Genomic DNA, 22,500 nt, shown 5'->3' with positions numbered 1-22,500 from the left:
CGGAGCAGAAGTGGCTTGGTGGGATGAACAGGGATCCTGGGTGGCAGTCCTTTGGTGTAGCTTGAAGAACCAAGTGTATTACTTAGAAGAAACGAAGATAAGAAAACTATATCTCCATTTTAATTCAACCCATCAAGAAACTTTAATAACTGATTATAGAAGATTTGGTGGAAACATACTTAAGCGAAGGAGGAGGCATGGGGCCTACGGATGAATAACACAGGTGTTAGTGGCAGCAAAGCTAACACACACACACACACACACACACACACACACACACACACACACACACACACACACACACACACACACACACACACACACACACACACACACACACACACACACACACACACAAGTGGGGCGGAGGTGTGTTTCTTGTGTTTGTGAATGAGAACAGAATGAGAGGCCTTGTGGAGTTGTGGGAAGCACACACACACACGCACGAGCGCATACAAACAGGTGACATGATTTTTACGTTCAGATCTAGGGTCGTTAGTAGGGCCCCTTCATGCCAGTCAGCTTCAGAGACAAATTTTCATTCTCAGCCATAATGTTGACGGAAAACAAGAACTCATTCCGCTTAGTTGAAATAATTTTCGCATTCGCCTAAAACCTCCAAGACGACAATTTTTTGTTTTTTCATCACCAGAGACGGGACGGACATGAAGGATTGTTTTTTTTTTTTTCTTCTAATGTTGTCCCATAATAACAGACGGATGTCATTTTCTGGAAGTCAGACACACGCTGGTATCGGAGTCAATCTTGTCAAACACATTTTGTAAAGGGATAAAATATCTTGAATTAATGTAAACCATTTGGCCAGCTGTATCTTACCCATGTTATCCATACTAGTAAGCCACGAAACAACATAACCTACAGAGGAATTACGAGAGAATATAAATATATATTTATAGGATATGTCAGCCTGCCATTAAATGCGTCGTTCAAATCGAATTATTATGCTAAATTCACTTGAGGTATTCTTCAGTCTGTATTTTGCCTCTGTTGCCAATGAGTACCCATATAAAAGCAACAAGGCTTATGTCAAGGTCAAAATAGAAATTGGTAAATGCTGTTTGGAATAATAGTAGTACAGGTCATCAGGATTTTTTTTTTATTATTATTGAAACGGAATTTAAAACAATCTCTGAAGATTTTTAGAGATTTTTCTCGCATCAGGCGCCATTGGCAAAATGATTAAAACAATTTAGTGCACAGAGGAATTAGAATGATACTGAGGCCGCACTTATGGTGGCCGTAGATCAACCCAGTTCTGCAGAAAGTATAATTTTCTGAAGGATTTGGTTCAAAGAATCCGCTGAAAGAGTATACCAAAGAGTTTAGTTCTGTTCTTAGAAAGCAGCATAGTTGACAGGAGGTAAACTGAGTCTGTGTTATGTTATTAGGTCAGTTTTGCATTACCCTTTTTAAACTATGCTGTTCATAAGTAAACTATTGGTTTTAAAGTCATTATTTGAATCTGCAACACCATCATTTCTGTTGCAGGTATCTGTAACTGAGGACGTCATGGATCCAGTCTGCTCTCTGAAACGGGATAAGTCTGCGGCCCCAATTTTTTTTAATCATGTGCATAATTAATAAATAAATAGATAGATAAATAAATAAATCATAAGCTTGATGAAACAGGAAAGACAATGTTGCAGGAGGCATTTCAACAAAAGAAAAATACGAAATATTGACAAATAAACTTAAAAAATAACTTGTTAACTTTAAAGTTTAACAATGGCAACATTTCTAGATCGAAAATTTTACGAGTGAAGTTCCTCAGGGTTCCGTTCTTGGGCCACTTCTGTTCATAGTATGTATAAATAATATAGACCACGGACTGAAATCTATTGTTTTCAAATTTGCTGATGATACAAAACTGTGTGGAATGGTAAATGATCACTTAAACAAGAATAAACTACAGCAATGGTCTGAAAAGTGGCTAATGAAACTTAACCCAAGTAAATGTAAGGTTAAATACATCGGTAAAAATAACAATAAGTACGATTACAAGTTATTTGGAAATTCGTTAACAAAAATGGATAGTGAAAAGGATCTCAGCGTAATTATCAGTAATGATCTCAGATCATCTAAGCAGTGTATTTCCATCTCAGGGAAAGCAAATAATATTCGAGGGCTGATTACTCGACTTTTTTATTCTAAGTCCATCAGTCATTAACAAGCTATATGAATTATTAGTTTGTCAACCTTTGGAATATGCGGTTCCCGTATAATCACCGAATCTCAAGACATTGACAGATTGAAAAAAGTACAACGGAGAGCCACAAAACTGATTTCAAATATTAGAGATAAATAATACGATTTGATACAGGTCTTAAGATTCTAAAGGGAATTGACAACATCAAAAGTGACGAAATTTTCACACTGAATGCGAATCAGACAATAATAAGTCTCAAACTGACAGAAAGTAGATTTAATTTGGAAGCGGGTAGAAACAACTTCGCCAACCGTGTAGTAAATTAATGGAATAAATTTCCTGCAGTGGCAGTGCATTGTAGTGCAGTTCGAATTTTTAAGATTCATTTAAATACCTAAGAAATATGCTGTAATGCCTGCCATTTATTCTATTTATTCATTTGTTATTATTTATCTTTTTGTTTTTATTATCTATCTATTCAACATTTATTATAAATGATCATTTACCTGTTTATTTACTATCATTTATTATTCATCAGCTTGTTTATCATTTATCATTATCTGTTTATTTTTTCGTATCCGACCTAATTATGGACCAAATGGTATCCTGTAGGCATGCTCTTTCTTTGTAATCCTTTGTAAGTTTTTCTATCTTGGAAATCCGTATTCCAATTACTAAAAAGACTATTATATTAAGATGGCAAAGCACAGGGCAGTTTGTTGGAGGTGCCTTTAACTAGCCCAATAGAAAGAGCAACGAGCAGGGAAACGAGGACTTCAACGGTACCGAGAAAACAGTTGCTGCAACGTTCAACAAGAACATCTCTATCTTAGAGGTCTCAAAGTATGATCCGTATTCCAATTACTAAAAAGACTATTATATCAAGATGGCAAAGCACAGGGCAGTTTGTTGGAGGTGCCTTTAACTAGCCCAATAGAAAGAGCAACGAGCAGAGAAACGAGGACTTCAACGGTACCGAAAAAACAGTTGCTGCAACGTTCAACAAGAACATCTCTATCTTAGAGGTCTCAAAGTATGATTCTATCTTTCATTCCACCTGCCTAACGTTTATGTCCTGATAGCTGTAGAGAACAACGAGTACCACACTACGTGTAATTATTATAGTAAGTTTAGCAGAAGGATGCAAGACATAGATCAGGACGTGAGAGATCACCTGTCACCATGAAGTGGTACAGGGCAGGATAGATAAGATGGGGGAGGGGGGAGGGGGGATTTCGAGGGTTAGTGTAAGGAAAGAATGAAATGGAAGAAAGTTAGAGTTATGATAGGTGTGGGGCAGACCCACTAGCTCGTTTGGCTGATCTTAGAAAAGCACAAGTACTTGATTTGTCCGAAATATGGAAACACTACTGTGATTTGGTACAAAAAGTAAATGATGAAATGCCTCCGTCATTTTTTTTTTTTTTTGCAGAAGCACATTTAAAAAACAAACTTTATTCAAAGATTGCTCATACCGATGACTCACTTTGCAAGCAGCAGAAAGACAAGTACTGTTTACTCCTAAAGAATATGCAAACATTCCCTTGCTCTAGCACCACGCGAGCAAAGAATTCCTGAAACTAAGGTCATATGTCCTCTCACGCCCAAGATACAAAAGTTTTGTTGTCAACGAGGAAAAGGTAATATCTTCAGTGCCTGAAAATCTGTTTGTCTTCCTACAACTGATATATGGTGGTCAGAGGTTGCTGGAAAATGATCCAGACCACAATGAGCAAAGCCATATAGAGACCAGAAATCGGACAAGTAATTTTAGCTTTGCGCAATACTTTCTGTGCAAACTCATTGGTGAAAACGTTGAACACTAAACGAAGGAACTCCATTCTGAAGCAAATACTGAAACATGAGCTGGTGCCCTCCCCTCCTGTACTTGCAGAAATACATAGGGATCTTCGATCAGCCCGATAGTGCTTTCTGTCGGAATCATTGAATAATGATATGCCTTGTCCACAAACTCACAGGTAGCACACATTGGTGATGAAGGAACACTTATTGTAGATGACCACGTTCACATCGTTGCTCTTGGAAAACTACCAAAGGCAGAAATTTGGCCACCTTGCTTCTATTTCCGTCAATTCGATTTTCCAGGTTCGGGTTTAATTTAGTCGCATTGACATAATTTTCGACAGATACTACGACTTGACTATCAATAGTGGCACATGGAAGAAACGAAGAAAAATGTAGTGTCTGTGAGAAAATCAATTTAGGGTGGAGGCGTCCCTCTCCCTTGGAAATGGGACAGCTTTAATACATGTAGAAAAGAGAACTGACTTAGCAGGGCTCTTATTCCAGCGGTTGGATCTAAAGGCAACAGCAAACAAGACCATTGTTGTCACTAAAGGATTTAATGACAAAGAGCAGGTGGAGTCTTCTACCTCTATCGTCAACAATGAGGAACTAGAGAGGCGCCATGAACGAAGCCAACTCTCATACACATACATTACACTGTGGCAAGAGTCAAACATCCAGCAACATAGTTTCTGCTTGTGTCACGACACTGATGCAATGGTGTTCCTGCCAGCCCACTTTGCAAAAATATAATGCAGTTCAAGGATGTGGATGAAGGCCAGCACAAAAAAAAAAAAAAAAAAAAAAAAAAAAAAAAAAAAAAAAAAAAAAAAAAAAAAAAAAAAATTAAATGGCACCTTTGACAGTCATATACCTAGCAGCTTGCCAGCCTATCACTAGTTGACAGGTTCTGACGCTTTTACTTTCTTGGTTTGTCACACCAAGAGATCGTGCTGGACTGTCTTTTAGGAACATGACAACATTTTCTCAACTCTCATCAAAGGCGACCTCAGTGACCAGACCTGTGCTGATGCAGAAGCGTTCATTTACAGTCCACAAACTTCACGCAACTGTTTCTTTTGGACAGTGCCAATTCAACTCTCTTCACTTAGGATCGACTGTTGGACATTCAATCCCCAACTCATGACATTGCCCTACTACATCAAACGAGCACACTACCAAACATCAATATAGCAGCAGACAGTCAAACGACAGTCTGAAATGCCACACCAAAGATTGAGATGGAGAAATCAGAGTATCGGTCTTGTCCTTCCCTTCATCTCTCTGCCCTTATCATGCAGGAGTACTGCAGAGTCCAGAAAAAATAACTGCAATTGCATGAGAAAGAATCTGTCATATCCTTATGCACGTAACTTCAGTCCAATCGGAGTGTCTGCAGAAAATGTAATTGGCGGACTGAAGTAATTTGTTCATTGACTCATTCCAATGGTTCACAGTAGTAATTTTGAATGATTCATTTTGTATCATTAACATCGCATGCCAAATGAAAAAATAGTAGTAACCCAACATCAACAAATTCAAGAGGATAAAAATTGACAAGACTAACACGAATTTCTTTTCTGTCTGTTTTGTCAGAAATTGAACGAGTCTGTAACAGGAACTATGTCATGCCACCTCTATTCTTGATCACCTTATGAAATTATTTTTAGAACACTAAACTCTATCCTTAATTGCTCTGAGTAGTGAACAATATTATATTCAGTATTTTCTTGTAATCCTGTAACACAAATCTCGTTCAGATTAGAGAAAGAAGTGAAAATATTCAGGCACCAAAGCTTTTATATTTTTTCTACGATGTTGGAGCTTTGATTCTGTACATGTATGAGTTGTGCAGTTGAAATAAATTTTCTATACGGAGTCTCGCAGGGGCGGATGTGAATGACGGTTACATTAGATTACATGGACCTGTGTGTGCGTGTGTGCGTGCGTGCGTGCCAACACACACACACACACACACACACACACACACACACACACACACACACACACACACACACACACACACACACACACACACACACACACACACACACACACACACACACACACACAGAGAGACACACGCACACACACACACACACACACACACACACACACACACACACACACACACACACACACACACACACACACACACACACACACACACACACACACACACACACACAATCGTGGCGCTGTGGTTAGAGTTCTCGCCTGCCACTACGGCGGTCCGGGTTCGACTCCTGCCCAGGGCTGAGATAATTTCAGTATCGCTGTGCTGCGGGGTGTTACTCTAGCTCCCGTGGGCGGGGAGTTGGGTGTGTGTGTGCGTGTAAGGTCACATTATTACCCATAGGTCGGTCATACGAGCTCTTAGCTCTCATACGGGAGGTTAATAACTGTCGATCACGAATCGAACACGTGATCCAAGGTCATGGTGATACACACATACATACGCAGACACACACAGATATATACACACACGCGCGCTTTCCTTTGTAGTAGGATAATACGATCTATAAAGTATATATTTTATGCTCAAACGACATCTGCCCGCCGTCAACAACATCACTAAGTAGATTTTTCTGACGAATAGCGTTGCCGATTGCGAGTAAAAGTCGTTTGCTGTGAAGCAAAGATGGCATGATGGTAATGGGGGCAATGCGTGCGAGTCACGGTTCACTAGATAGGGGGTAATTCTTACCTCACTCGATCTTAGCTCTTTTTGCTGTTGTGATAGATTGAAATATTGTTAGAGTATATGAATAGTCTTTCATTTACACCATCCTACACGTACAATACTTATAAGTTACTGATAATATGTGGTATATGTGTAAGATCTACCCCTTGTAATGAATTTTGAAATACAGTTGTACATTATAGCTCAAAGGCCTTCAATAAATCTATAAATATAATAGGTGGTAGAACTGTCATAATGGTTATTTAGGTGTAAATTGAATTTTACTTAAACTGTTGACTGCTACTGTTACTAATTGATATTACTGAATTGTAACTGTCATGTAATAAATATTTCGATGCAGTACCACTTTATCTTAATCTTTTATGAAATTTTTCATGTTTTATCACTATCATTTCTAGTAGTAGCGTAACTGTTACAAGATCCGACTTCTCTCTTGAATGAAATTTGAAATGTCTTATTTAAGATACATTCATGTACAAGGTTTAATTGACTGAATATTGATTAGCGTATCAATTATATATTATTTTTACATCGAGAATAGGAGAAGCCGTGATTTTCTTTTTCACAGCTCATCCCCAAACTCTGGGATCCACGGAGGTATCCTGTTCGGATCTGTTAGCCCCCACGCTTAGCCGACGCCATCCTGCCACCGTTCAAAAATGACAATTCATTTCCTTTCCTTCTTTGCAATCTTTCACTTAGTATCGTGACACACATACAAAACTCTCACTAGAAGTTCACAACTTACTTATTGGTCATGGTGATGGGTTTCTTGTGAACTTCAAGGCTTCACTTCCCGGCAAGAACTGAATCTACGGGTCAAACTACGGGAACCCTCGCTGCGTCGCCGAGTAGGGTCCCCGTGCCCCTACCCTCCACTCTCCCGCCCCCTTTGATGGCAGTGCCAACTCACAGGAAGTGATGCGCATTGCTTCGCCAATGCTTGAAATGGTACTATTTTCATGCAACAGATCCTGAAAGATATCAACGCCACCAAATTCCCATGCGATATCCTGACGAAGGAAATCATCTTGAAGAATGGGTAACTTAATAACTGTGTCATTTACTTTAGAATCTAGTTATCTCTGTGAGCAATGAACATGACTGTTGTGTATGAAAAGGGCTGACACATAGGGTTATATAGTGGCAAACTAGCCTCTGGCGCCAACACCAACTTGGCATCTGCTACGTCGCCACCACCGTTTCCCTAGAATACCCTATCCTCCCTCTCCTCTCCACTCCTCCCTCCGCTCGCCCTACCTTTCTTCCTCTCCTCTCTCCCCCTTCTTGTCCCTTCTTCCTCCTCTCCTTCTTTCATCCTCTCCATTGCGCTTCCAGTGGTACCTGCTTTACATCGAACAAATTTCTACTCCCTCCACCTTCTTTGCCTCCTTTACCCCTTCCTTTTCCTCTTCCTACCCATATTCTTACTCCACCTCCTCCTCTTCCTCCATCATATGTTCACCACCATAATATCAGGATGACATAACCTTTACACATCACAGCATCACTGTCACCTTTGCACGACCGACGTTCCGTCACAGCGTCACTGTCACCTTTCCTCCTCGGGGCCCTTGACGTACATTATCAATGTTGTCCGAGAGGGCGATTCCGACGCCATAGAGGATTTTGTCCCGGATAAGAACACCGAGCGACTGATATATATCATTCAGCTCAGATAGAGCCCCTTGGTACTAGAAAGTTGAAGAAAATATTTATATCCAAATTGAGGTGTACTGCCCAAAAGCACGGTTTCCCCAGCCTAACGCAACGACGACTTTATTCACCTAAATAGAAAGAATCCTTGGTGCAGATCGAAGGTGGAGACCTCCTATGGAGTCGATGAGGTGTGGGTTCCTTGGACGCCAGGGAAGCACGGCCGCGGTTAGAATGGCTAAACAGTTTCAGAACCACCGTTAGTCATATGAAATGCAGTTCCTTCAGTCGATTTAATAAAAAAAAAAATCCCTACTACTGTAAAACTACTGTATATAATGTATCGAACGTTCAAAAGCACACTGTATTTGCATAGTTAGTGTGTGGCAAAAAAATGGGTCCCTTTGGTTTAGTGGTACATGTTTTAGTGTGTGAAACTTTTTCTCCTGGACATGAAGACACAGCCAACTACAAACCTCTTCAGCACGCGGGTGTTGCAGGTTCGGTCTCCTCCCCAGCTCCAGGGATCGAAGACGTTCCTCCGAAACAAATGGACAAAAAATGAACATAGGTGTAATATATAGGCCAAAGACATTATCATTAGCAGACGACAAACTGTTATTTCAAGAACTGTCTAGTTTCTGCAACCGGGATTTATTGATTATGGGTGATTTCAATTTTACTGACATTGATTGGATGACCCTTGAACATGATCATATAGGTAGTCGCTTGAATGATTTTCTTGGTGACAATTACTTATTTCAGCATGTAAAAGAGCCCACAAGATATGGAAACTTACTCGATCTATTGATCACTGGCCGCGAAAGCATGGTAACTGATGTAGAAGTCGGTGAAACTGTTGCAAATAGCGATCACAACTTAGATTCAAACTCCTAACAAAATTTTGGAATAGATACTTGTGTTTCTAAAATACCCGATTTCAGTAAAGCTCAGTTCATAGGACTACGTCAGGAGCTTCAGCTTACAGATTGGGAGGCAAAATTAAGCGAAAGACCTGTAGATCAGATGTGGGAAATATTTCAAAATATGCTCACTGAGAAGATTCATACTTACATTCCTTTTAAGGGCAGACGTCCCCCAAATCAGGCTCACCCAAAATGGCTCGACAAAGAAACTGAAAAAGTATTACTAAAAAGAGACAGGCTTATAAGAAATATAAGTGCTCGGGTGCATCTAATGACTATGAAAGTTATATATTAATACAGAGAGATTTAAAAAAGACAATAAGAAAAAGAAAACGACAACACGAAATGAATATCGCTGATAAACCCAAAGAGAATACCAAAGAATTCTATATTTACATTAGAGATAAAAAGGCTGTTAGGAATCACATTGGTCCACTATTATCTGCTGACGGTCAACTTGAATATTCAAATGAAGGAATGTGTAATATCTTAAACAATTATTTTAGCTCGGTATTCGTAAACGAAGCACCTCAAAGTGAACTCCATACTGAAACCTGTGAAAAGTCTAGGGTAAACTTACTACGATAAATATAACAAAAGAAAAAATTAAAAGGTGTATAGAGACACTCAAAGTTAATAAAACACCAGGGCCTGACGGTTGGCACCCAAGAATCTTAAAGGAAATGAAAAATGAGATTGTTGCTCCGTTAGAAATTATTTTCAAGAAATCCATCATATCCGGAGATGTCCCAAGAGAATGGAAGCTAGCTAACGTTACTCCCATATTCTAAAAAGGTGACAAAAAGAAACTAAATAAATATAGGCCTATAAGTTTGATTTCAATCGTAGGGAAAATAATGGAAACTATGATCAGAGATGCTATCGAGCATCATTTAGAAAGTAACCGTTTGATAGATGATAGCCAGCATGGTTTCAGACGGAAACGTTCTTGCGTGACTAACTTACTCGAATTCTACAATACAGTTATCTCGAATTATAACAAAAGAAACAATATAGATTTAATATATCTAGACTTTGCAAAAACTTTTGATACCGTCCCCCACGAAAGACTACTTACTAAATTAGCTTCACACGGAATAAGTGGTAGCCTATTAAGTTGGACTAGTAATTGGTTGAATGATCGAAAACAGAGAGTTGTTTTAAATGGAAAAACTTCTAGATGGAAAAATGTTACAAGTGGAGTTCCTCAGGGTTCCGTTCTTGGACCACTTCTATTCATAGTATATATAAATGATATAGACCATGGAGTAAAATCTACTGTTTCCAAATTTGCTGATGATACAAAACTGTGCGCAATGGCAAATTATCACTTAAACCAATTAGATATTCAAGAAGATTTAGATGAATTACAGCAATGGTCTGAAAAGTGGCTAATGAAATTTAACACAAGTAAATGCAAGGTAATGCACATAGGTAAAAATAACAGTAGGTACGATTACAAATTATTTGGAAATTCGTTAACAAAAGTGAATAGTGAAAAAGATCTCGGCGTAATTATTAGTAACGATCTCAAATCATCCAAACAGTGTATTTCAGCCTCTGAGAAAGTAAATAAGATTCTAGGACTGATTGCGCGATCTTTTGACTTCAAAAGTCCATCACTCATTAACAAGCTATATAAATCGTTAGTTCGTTCAAATTTGGAATATGCTGTTTCCGTATGGTCACCGAATCTCATTAAAGACATTGACAGACTGGAAAAAGTACAACGGCGAGCCACAAAACTGATTCCAAATATCAAAAATAAATCATACGAAAATCGACTAAAACATATGAATCTGTTTTCCCTAAAAAGGCGTAGACTCAGAGGTGACTTGATACAGGTTTTTAAAATTCTAAAGGGAATTGACAACATCAAAAGTGACAAAATTTTCACACTGAATGAGAATCCGACAAAAAACAATGGTCTCAAACTGTCCGAAAATAGATTCAATTTGGAAGTGGGTAGAAACAACTTCGCCAACCGTATAGTTAATGAATGGAATAAACTTCCTGTAGAGGCAGTGCAATGTAGTTCAGTTTGAAGCTTTAAGAATCATTTAGATAAACACCTAAGCAAGATGCTGTAATGATTATAATTTGTAAAGGAGGCAAAAGGTAAAGGAGGCAAAGAGGAGAGCAGATGTGAAATGGGGTAGGAGTATGACAGAAAATTTTGAAAGTAATAAAAAGATGTTTTGGAAAGAAATTAAGAGAGGAAGAGGAGGCGAATCAAGTAGGGAAGAAAAGGTAAAAGGTACAGATGGAGAGTTGATAATGGAAGAGATGGCAGTGAGGGGAAGATGGGCAGAATATTTTAGGGAGTTGCTGAATGTGAAGGAGGATAGGGAAGGAAAGATAGCTGCAGTGGAAAATACGAAGAAAATGAGAGTGATGAGTGAGGAGAATGGAGGAGAAATAAGGAAGGATGAGGTGAAGGCAGTTGTAAAGATGATGAAAGCAGGTAAGGCACCTGGTCTGGATGGATGTCATGCAGAATGTCTGAAAAAGGGAGGTTCAGTGATGGTGGACTGGTTGGTGAATTATTTAATGTTTGCTGGAGAGAGGGTAGAGTACCGGAGGACTGGAGTAGTGCCTGTATAGTTCCTCTTTACAAGGGAAAAGGGGACAAGTGTGAATGTAGTAATTTCAGAGGGATTAGCCTGTTGAGTGTAGTAGGGAAGGCTTATGGGAGAATCTTAATTGAGAGGATTAGGAGAGGAACAGAAGGAGTAATTGGTGAGGAACAGTGTGGATTTAGGACGGGTAGAGGTTGTGTAGATCAGATCTTTGTGGTAAGACAGATATGTGAGAAAGCTATAGGAAAGGGGAAGGATGTTTTTTTGGGCTTTTATGGATCTGGAAAAGGCTTATGATAGGGTAGACAGAAAGGCACTGTGGGAGGTTATGCAGATTTATGGGATAGGAGGAAAGCTTTTGGGAGCTGTCAAGAGTTTTTATGTGAGTAGTAGAGCATGTGTTTAGGATTTGGAAATGGAGAGAGTGAGTGGTTTGAAGTAAAGGTGGGACTTCGTCAAGGATGCGTTATGTCACCCTGGCTGTTCAACTTATACATGGATGGGGTGGTGCGAGAGGTGAATGCTAGGGTAGTGAGTCAGGGATTGGAGATGGTTAAAGAAAATGGAGAAAAGTGGGAGGTGAGCCAGCTGTTGTTTGCGGACGACACTGCGCTTGTGGCAGGGTCAGAGGAGGGATTGAGGAAGCTGGTGGCAGAGTTTGGGAGAGTATGTGATAGAAGAAAGCTAAAGATAAATGTGGGTAAAAGTAAGGTGATGAGATGTACAAGGGGTGAAAGTGGCAGTAGACTGGAAGTGAACATTAAGGGAGAGCGACTGGAGGAAGTGGATAGTTTTAGATACTTGGGTGCAAGTGTAGCAGGAAAAGGTGGAGTGAAAGGTGGAGGTAGAATGTAGATTGAGAGAAGCGAGTAAATGCCTTGGTGGTTTAAAGAGTGTAATGAGAAATAGACATTTGGGAATGGATGCGAAGAGGAGACTGTATGAAGGAGTGATTGTGCCAACAGCACTGTATGGGGCAGAAACGTGGAACATAAGAGAAGAAGAGAGAAGGAGTTTGAATGTGTTTGAGATGAGGTGTCTGAGAAGTATGGTGGGGGTTACTAGGCTAGATAGAGTGAGAAATGAGGAGGTGAGGAGGAGAACAGGGGTGAAAAAGGATTTGGGAGAGAGGGTTGATGAAAGAATATTAGGATGGTTTGGACACATGGAAAGAATGAGTGAAGAAAAGATTAGTAAAAGAGGTATGGAAGGCAGATGTGGAGGGAGTGAACATGAGGGGACGTCCTAGGATGAGGTGGATGGATGGGGTGAAGGGGGCTTTGGGGAAGAGGGGAATGTCTGTTGAGGAAGGAAGGGAGAGGACGGAAGACAGAGGTGAGTGGAGAATGGTTGTATATGGATGATGTTGTGACTGCATGGGGAGAAATGGGCGGGGGGGTGGGGGGGGTGGGGTAGTGTGTGTGAGTGAGTTTTGACGCAGCCCGAAGGGATTTCTCCCCGTCCTCTCCTTATATGCAAGGGGGGACGGAGAGGGGGGGTCGCCGATTAAATGAAGCGGCCTTGCTGGGGATGTGCTGTGTCCTGCGACACTGCTTCTGACCCAGGGCAGGGGGCAGGGTGCAGGGATGACCCGTCATCCAGGAGGTGCTCAGATGAGAGGAAGGGTGGGAGGGGTGTGGAGTGTATTTAGGGATGAAATGGGTGGGAGTGTTTTTATGCCTTTCCCTTTTTGGCTACCTCCCTTGGAAGGGGGAAAAAGCCTTGGTATATGTATGTTATAATTTGTCTGTCTGATTTTCATTTATTATTAGATATATGTCAATTTATTATTATTTACTATTTACCTGTATGTTTATTATTTAACTATACCTATGCATTTATTTATGTATTTTATTTATTACTTACATTATTATAGTTTTTATTTATTAATTTATTATTATTATGTTTTTTTTCGCATCCGACCTAGATATGGACCAAAAGGTCTTCTGTCGGCATGCTCCGCCTTTGTAATCCTTTGAAACCAGTGGCCTTAGCTGAGTATCGTCCCCTCAAATGCGGCGATAACGCTCGGCTCCACCCACGATTTCGAATCGACTCCTCGGGCACGGCGAAGTACCTCGCAGAATCTTGTTGCCGTGGTAACCGCCGGCCGACGCGACGTGGCTCTCGGGTGGGTAAGGGGCGAACTGAGGCCAGGACGGTGGGGTTTCAATCGGTCCACAACTGATGTGGTCACGCTGAGCAGATGTGGTTGGGCCTGACTCCTCGACGACACATTGGGTCTTTCTGTCCTGGCTGATTCCTGGAGACTTTGCTCAACTTAATGGAAGGACCTCGTGCTGAAGGAAGGGTCATGCGCGTCTGTCTGGGACTCCGCGGTGGTTGCACTAAAGAATTCCGTTCAAACTAACGCTGAACGAATTCACTCGGATAAGAGAAACCTCCTCCATCCCACTCGTGCCAAACTCCTTCGACTTGCACATTCATTCTGGCTGTCTCTGTCATCGTTTTCATTTCGCTGAAAGGAATAATTCCCTCGGTTACTCAAAAGATCGGTTTATTTTGATTAGTTCAGCCTCGTGGCTGCAACGTCCGACTTGCACCTTAGCGATGGCTCCCGCCAGACGATGTTTCCAAGGCTAAGAGAAGCGCTTCTCGCTCTCAAAGGACCGGGAGCTCCCTCCTGCGTTGACAAGGGGAGAGGGTGGCGGTGATTTGGGGGGTAAGTCTTAAAAGAGAGAGAGGTCATGAGAAATAGGTATCTGGGGATAGATACAAAGAGGAGATTATATGAAGGGGTGATTGTGCCTACGACACTGCATGGGGCATAGGCGTACCAACACACACACACACACACACACACACACACACACACACACACACACACACACACGCACGCACGCACGTACGCACGCACGCACACACACACACACACACACACACACACACACACACACACACGCGGGCACAGACTTTTTTGTAACAGATTTACTGCAATTTAAAACAATTAGATAGCACAATAAGTCATTCTATATATTTCTCAAATAAAACTTTACTCAGTAAGCTAGTTTATTTAACTGTTTAAGCAATATGAATGGGTAAATTTACACCTCACCAGTAACACATTGTCTTCAAAGTTTTAGGAGATGAATGATCTTGGTGCAAAAATAACAGATTTCGTAAAAGAAAAAATCTTAATTCTATACTTTGTAAATCATACGTGTTGCCAAGTGTTCGTGACTAAAACTTTATTGAATAGTTTTTCATTTGATTATAAGACCCAACTGCCACCCCCGTTTTCCTCGATCCCTTCAGGACATTTGCACACACACACCCCGGGAGTGGGTGGGCTGTGAAACACCCAATTTTGGAAGTGCTGATATATTTAGTCCGTGCAATACTTTTTTGTCTGGAGAACACCCCTAAGTTGAATGAAAACGTCATGTATATAAAACCGATAAATGTGAATCATATTATTATATCGAACTTAGTCGAGAATATACTGCAGCCTTGATCACCTAAGTAAGACTCGTCCAGGGACAGAACAAAGTGTACAAATTATCATTTACTACTGATGAAGTTGCGCAATGAAGTTTTACTTTTATATCTTCCGTCATGTTTTTTTCAGTAATTTTCTATTAGTCTTTCTTTCAATTGTTCTTATAAACCTATAAGGTCTTGCTTGAATTTTCCTTATCCGTAAAAAACAAGCACTCTTCATATGCAATATTTGACTTCGATTACTGTTCTCTTTGTTTTCCTCTCTTATGCAGCAGGTTGGCTTGAAAGTCACATAGATACCGAGTTGGATGGGGGGAGGGGGTTTGTATGGGGACGGACCAATTTAGCTTGCTCGTCACGTCCTCGGGTAAACATTGCCATCGGCCCAGTTTACACGTCGACTAGCATCCACCTCCACCCCTACTTCCTCCACTCTTTCTCCTTGCTCTCGTCCACCTACGCTGCCAAATTCCTTTCACTTCTTTTGGGTGCCTCATCAACCGTAGCCCGCTTGCAGAAATGTCCTAAACCGCCCAGCAAGTATTTCTATGCACTGAACTCTTTGAAAAAGCATTGTATGTAAAGCATACTGAACGCATTTACCGAAAAACGATTATTGATTACTACTATACAGAAACTGTACCACATAATCAAATATGAAAATGACTTTTCTATGTCACCTCATAAAGAATAAAGTTTCATAGACCAGGGGTACTCATTTTTTTTTTTTTTTTTTAGCCAAGGACCCCTTTTATGACAGAAAATAAACCGAGGACCCCCTCCCCCCCCCAACCTATCTAGTTGACACAAAAGGGAGGCATTATTCACAAACACAAAATAACAACGAACAATGAAAACATAATTACAGAAATGATCAATATACAAAAATTATAGAAATAACAGCCTTTTTTTACCCGACGACTCATGCTACACTCCTGACGGCCGCTGGATGCACACTGCCGGTAGTTGACATTCCACCAGTGTTGCCAGATAGCTCTCACGAACCCTGTCAAAGTGCCACGGACCCCTGAGGTTCCGCGGACCCTCCTTTGAGAATCCATGCCATATGCGATGGCATCTTTCGCTCACATGTAACCACGCACCAGTGGACGACCTCGCTGAACTCGTGCCATTAATTCATAGTACCCAACACCCCTTTCTTTATTTGTCTCTTCTTCCGTCATTCCTTTGCTCCCCTTTCCCCCGACCCCAGCGAGTTCGTGGTAATCTCCATCCTGGTTTTTTTTCATCTCGACCCAGTTATCTTGTATTTTTCTAAGCCCTTTTATTCCAAGTATATGGGCTGTCCTCTTGAAGGTACGAGTATTAACTTTGCCAACTACAGTTTACAAGGCCAAGGCAATGTTACTCAAATTGCCATTGCATATTATTCCAAATGAGTACCATTCCATCATTTCCCTAATCTCTGTGTTCACGTGCCTTCCAGGAGAGAGAACTGTAAGTCTCATACTTTTTCTTATCATTACTATTACTTTTTTACTTGTTTACTCATCCATTTTCTATACAGAGGCCCTTAACAAAAGACCAATCTGGAGCTCCTCTGATAACCGCCCTGACTCAGCCAATGTATATAACAAAGATTTGACAACTATTGCGATCCAATTAGGTTTCAGACCTTTTAAGCCTTTTGCGTGGCAGCATGGTAAAATATTGGAATTGGCCAGTGCCGATTCTTTTTAATTTAAAAGTAATTTTATTTTTCTTTGTACGGTGATTTTTTTCTTTAGTTTTGCCATAATTTTTTTTCATTACATTTTCTCTATTTAGATTATTTACTAGGAAATTAGCTTTTTTGCCATTATATATATATATATATATATATATATATATATATATATATATATATATATATATATATATATATGCATATATTATTATTATTATTATCATTATTATTATTATTATTATTATTATTATTATTATTAATATTATTATTATTATTATTATTATCATTATCATTATTATTATTATTATTATTATTATTATTATTATTATTATTATTATCATTATTATCGTTATTATTATTATTATTATTATTATTATTATTATTATTATTATTATTATTATTATTATTATTATTATTATTATTATTATTATTATTATTATTATTATTATTATTATTATTATTATTGTTATCATCATCATCATCATCATCATCATCATCATCATCATCATCATCATCATCATCATCATCATCATCATCATCATCATCATCATTATTATCATTATTATCATCATTATTTTTATTCTTATCATTATTTTTTCATTATTATCATTATTATTATTATTATTATTATTATTATTATTATTATTATTATTATTATTATTATTATTATTATTATTATTATTATTATTATTATTATTATTATTATTATCTTAGCCTTTATTTCTGTGGCAATCTTTTACCATGTTTTTCTTATATATATTCTTATGATATATATACACGCGCATATACATATGTATGTATGTATATATATGTATATGTATATATATATGTATATATATGTATATATATATAAATATATATATATATATATATATATAATATATATATATATATATATATATATTATATATATATATATATATGGTATATTTCGGGTGCACATTCTCACTAATACACACTGTGTTAAACACAACGGAATTTTGACATTGATTAATTTTCTTACTGAGATTTTCAATTTTTGTCACAGTGGATCTCATTTCGGGGGGGTGGGGTGGTCAAATACAAGCCTTCCATAGTCTTCCATATTTAATTGACGTTTCGACTTCAGGGAGTCATTTTCAGAATACTACACAAGAATTAAGTCACAGTCATACACAGCTACATAATACACAATTGAATTCTGAATCTCTAGGAAAGACCACCCGCTTGCGCGAGATCGGGTTTTGTGGGAGGGGAAGAATGTCTGTAAGAAAATGAAAAGATAGTAGCGTATAAAAGAGGGCTATTGCCACCGGGCGATTTGCGAGCGAGGTCGCGGCTCGGGAGAAATGGACCGGGAGCTTGGACGGAGGTGCTGACGCCGGGGTTAGGATTAGGATCACCAACGAAAGTTTAGAAAATGGTAGGAGGCGTAGTAGTAGAGAAAGGTGGAAAAACGGAAAAATCTTTAGTGGGAGGTAAACTGAAATGAGAAGATGTAGTATAAGAGAAAGTTAGAAAGGAAGCGAATTTTAGTCGAAGAAAAAGTAAGTGTAGATGTTTGTGCGTGTGTTGTGGCTCTGTTCGTGAGAGGTGTGTGTGTGTATCTTACGGGAAGTGAGTAGAGTTCACTTCCCGCGTGTAGAGCGCGTTCCTGATAAGCCACAGGTGGGGCCTGAGTAGCCTGCTTTTCCCCAGGTTGGGTTTGAGTTCCTGTAGAGTTGATCCAGTGGCGGTGCGAGGTGGGGGAGGGGGGTTCAGGCGGGCGGTGTGAACCCGCCTGCCGACGTCAACGAAAAGATCGGTCCGTAACCAGACCGGCAGCAGCAAAGGAGATATATCTCCTCACCACCACCGCTGGCGAGCGCGTTCCTGATGAGCCACAGGTGGGGCCTGAGTTGCCTGCTTTTCCCCAGGTTGGGTTTGAGTTCCTGTAGAGTTGATTCAGTGGCGGTGCGAGGGAGGGGCAGACGGGCGGGTGTTGTATGATCTCTTTCCTTCCAATCACAACTCTGAAAACAGAGAATTACGCGATTGGGGATTGTGTATAAATGTCAGAAGTGTAAACTCGCTCACCAGCGTCAGCGAAGAGGCCAGCGTTAGGTTGCGGGCCGGTTGGACAGAGAGGTGTCCCAAGTCTCTCCGTCGACCAGGCTGCGATCAGATTGAGGGTTCTGAATGAGACGGTTTGGGCCTCTGCTTTGCCAGCGAGCAAGTGTGCGTGTGCCTCTTTTCTTCCAAGCACTACTCTGAAAACAGAGAATTACGTGACTTGGGAAATGTGTGTATTTGTCTTGGTGTAAACCCGCCTGCCGACGTCAACGTAGAGGTCGGCCATGCCAGACCGGCAGCAGCAAGGAGATATATCTCCTCGCCACCACCGGCCGGCGAAGAATCCTGGGAGTTTGCTGAGAGAGCTGGTTTGAAGAGACGTCCGACCTCTACGAGCGCGTCGATTTGACAACATGGATTTAAATATAGACCATTTGGGAACGCTGAAAGGATCGTGTCAACCTGCGTGGGCGGACACTTCGCTCAGGAGGGGGAGGGGAAGGGGGAGGGAGAGGGGAGAGTCAGGTAGGATGGTTCGTCTCGCAGGGACACCCCGCTGGTCAAGAGGGGGTTGGTGAGGTGGAGGAGGGGGAGAGGAAGGAGGTGGGTGTTGCTGCCGATGGGCTCCAAATCTAGATGAGGAATTAAAGAGAGGAATAACAGAAGTCATGTTGGATTGTATATTGATTATCGGAGCTCTTTCCCTTATGTGGATGGCTTCTAGCATTTTTAGTTCCTTTATTTTGTTACAATGTGCGACTATCTTAGTGTTATTTGCCATAGTCTCTCTATGAATTACAGCCTGGTGGTATTGGAGGTGGTGTTTTTAATTGCTCCCTGTCGTCTTTACATTTACATATATACATATACCAAAGGCTTTTTTCCCCCTTACAGGGGGGGGGGGGTAGCCTAAAAGAAAAAGGCATAGGAGCCACTCCCACCCATTCCATCCCCTATATATTCCACTCACCTCCACACACACACACGCACACACCTACACACACACACACACACACACACACACACACACACACACACACACACACACACACACACACACACAGACACACAATAATATGTGTGTATATATATATATATGGTTAAACTTAATGGCAAGATTATTATTGCAGAGTTTTTTATCTGCCTTTTCTCTTTCTCTGAGAATCTTTTTCCCTTCCACGGGAAGTTGTCTTATAATGTCACCATATGACATTGTTTTGTCAGTTACTTTGGGCATGGCTTTACCAAAGTGAAAAACTGGCCAGAACGCGTTTTCACACTACTTAGTGCTTCATCAGTGGCTAGACTGTGAATATCTGATTGAATTATTGTGTTTATATATTGTTGGTGGTGGTCTGATATTACATTATATATATATTACCATGCATATATTTTCACGATGTTTATTTTTGCCATATACATACAGGGTATATATACATATATATATATATATATATAAATAAAAATATATATATATATATATATATATATATATATATGTGTGTGTGTGTGTGTGTGTGTGTGTGTGTGTGTGTGTGTGTGTGTGTGTGTGTGTGTGTGTGTGTGTGTGTGTGTGTGTGTGTGTGTGTGTGTGTGTGTGTGTGTGTGTGTGTGTGTGTGTGTGTGTGTGTGTGTGTGTGGAGAAGAAAGGACAAATGAGTGATTGGGAGGTAGGAGTAAAACGAAAACGTTCTAGATATTGATATACTTTAATGTTTCGACCAACTTGGTCTTTTTCAGAGAGATGTACAGAAAGTTTTTACATGCGTTACAGTTTATAACACTCCTATAGGGCACTCGGTCAGGTTTACAGCGCCCGGGCGGCGATCAATTGTCCCGTGCACGACCCGTTTTGTCGCGCCCAGCACGAGGACACTTGCCACCTTTGACAAGCAAACAAATCCATCTCTTCCGTTGGTGTTTTCATTAGTATTTATGTATGCAGCTTCGATTGTTTTCCTTGCCTTCTTCTCCAAACCCTTTTGAAGAATTTTAGCCTCCTTCCAGTGGGGCAGGTGACCATGTTTGTCCAAGTGCTGGACAAGAGAGTTTGAAGTCCTGTGTGCTCTAAGGTCATTTCTGTGTTCAGATAGGCGTTTATTTATACCCCGACTTGACTCTCCGAAATATGAAGCTGAACAACCTTTACACGGGATTTGATAGACGACACTTAATTCGTTATCAGGACCTTTTTCTTGTCTTTTAACAATTTTCCCTATTTTGTTGGATGAGACTTTAGCTGTTTTCATTCGGTGCACGATACAATGTCGAAACGACAGAATGTCGACTGCGACAAAATTTCGAAATTTCAGATATCGACGTGATTATGTACATCAAATCACCGAAAAATGCAAACCTGTGTTCACGCTAAACAACAATCACTGAAATACTCACCAAAAACTTGGTGTCCTTTCTTGATTAACTTTCTTAACTGTACATAAAGTGAATATTCTAATTTCAAAATCAATTCTTGAACTATATTCATTCGAATACAATACAAAGAAAACATGGCAAAATTCTTCGTTGCTCAAAAAGGAGGAAACAACTTTCTTGACTGTACATAAAGTGAATATTCTAATTTCAAAATAAATTGTTGAACTACATTCATTCGAATACAATACAAAGAAAACATGGCAGAATTCTTCGTTGCTCAAAAAGGAGGAAAAAAACTTTCATATGAAGGTTTTCTTTACACTAAAAACAAGTGTGTTAAGGAAAAAATATACTGGCGCTGCGAGGACCGTGCCTGTTCAGGAAAAGCTGTAAGTGTTGATGATGTTGTTACTACCACAAAAGCTCACAATATGAATATACATAGACCAAATCCTGCAAGGGTTGAGGTCCAGCAATCGATGTACAGGATTAGGCGCATCGCCAAAGAAACTTTGGAAGGGACGTTGCGGATAATATGCCAAGAACTCTCCAGCCATCTTCCAGAGGAGGTTCGTGGATATCTTCCGGAAGAGTTGTGGCAACACGCCACTACTGTAGTGGCGTGTTGCCACATCGAGCATCAAAAGGATGATTCAGAGGCAGTGTCGTAAAAACCGGCCGGGCTTACCTCGTAGTGTTACAGACCTTACCTTACCTGATACTTACATCAAGACAAAACAAGGGGACCCTTGGATCATTGTTGATATCAGTTTTGGCAACAATGATCGGATCATAGTGTTTTGTTCAAACAACAACCTGAGAAATTTATCAAACTCTTCGGGTATGGTACGGCGATGGCACTTTTGACGTCTCCCTAGGATTGTTTTATCAACTCTACACCCTGCATGCACCAGTGATGGGGCAAATGCTGCCTCTCCTTTTCGTGTTGACAACTAAGAAAACCAAAGACGCTTATTGTCGTATCTTCTCAACCATCCAAGAAGCTGCATCACAACGCGGTCTGTATCTCAGAGTCAATATTTACAGAAGTGACTTTGAACATGCTGCGATGGAAGCTGCAAAGGATATCCTGTCTGTGCACAAGGTCG

The 22,500-nt window shown here is 40.1% G+C and overlaps 1 protein-coding gene across 1 annotated transcript in view; it reads right to left on the bottom strand.

The window, feature by feature from the left end:
- LOC143019548 (uncharacterized) overlaps window positions 1-7,579 on the bottom strand; it is a 10,600-nt gene extending 3,021 nt beyond the window's left edge. Inside the window, exon 1 of the mRNA XM_076175278.1 lies at window positions 7,426-7,579. Coding sequence (XP_076031393.1) covers window positions 7,426-7,436 — 11 coding nt within the window. The 5' untranslated portion in view covers window positions 7,437-7,579. The remainder of the gene's footprint in view (window positions 1-7,425) is intronic.
- Between the last annotated feature and the right edge of the window lie 14,921 nt (window positions 7,580-22,500).

This window comes from Oratosquilla oratoria, chromosome 3 (genome assembly GCF_046742065.1).
Source record: "Oratosquilla oratoria isolate Oo_2021 chromosome 3, ASM4674206v1, whole genome shotgun sequence".
NCBI lineage: Eukaryota > Metazoa > Arthropoda > Malacostraca > Stomatopoda > Squillidae > Oratosquilla > Oratosquilla oratoria.
Note: the sequence above shows the minus strand (reverse complement) of the source record. Positions and strands in the feature narration are given on the sequence as shown.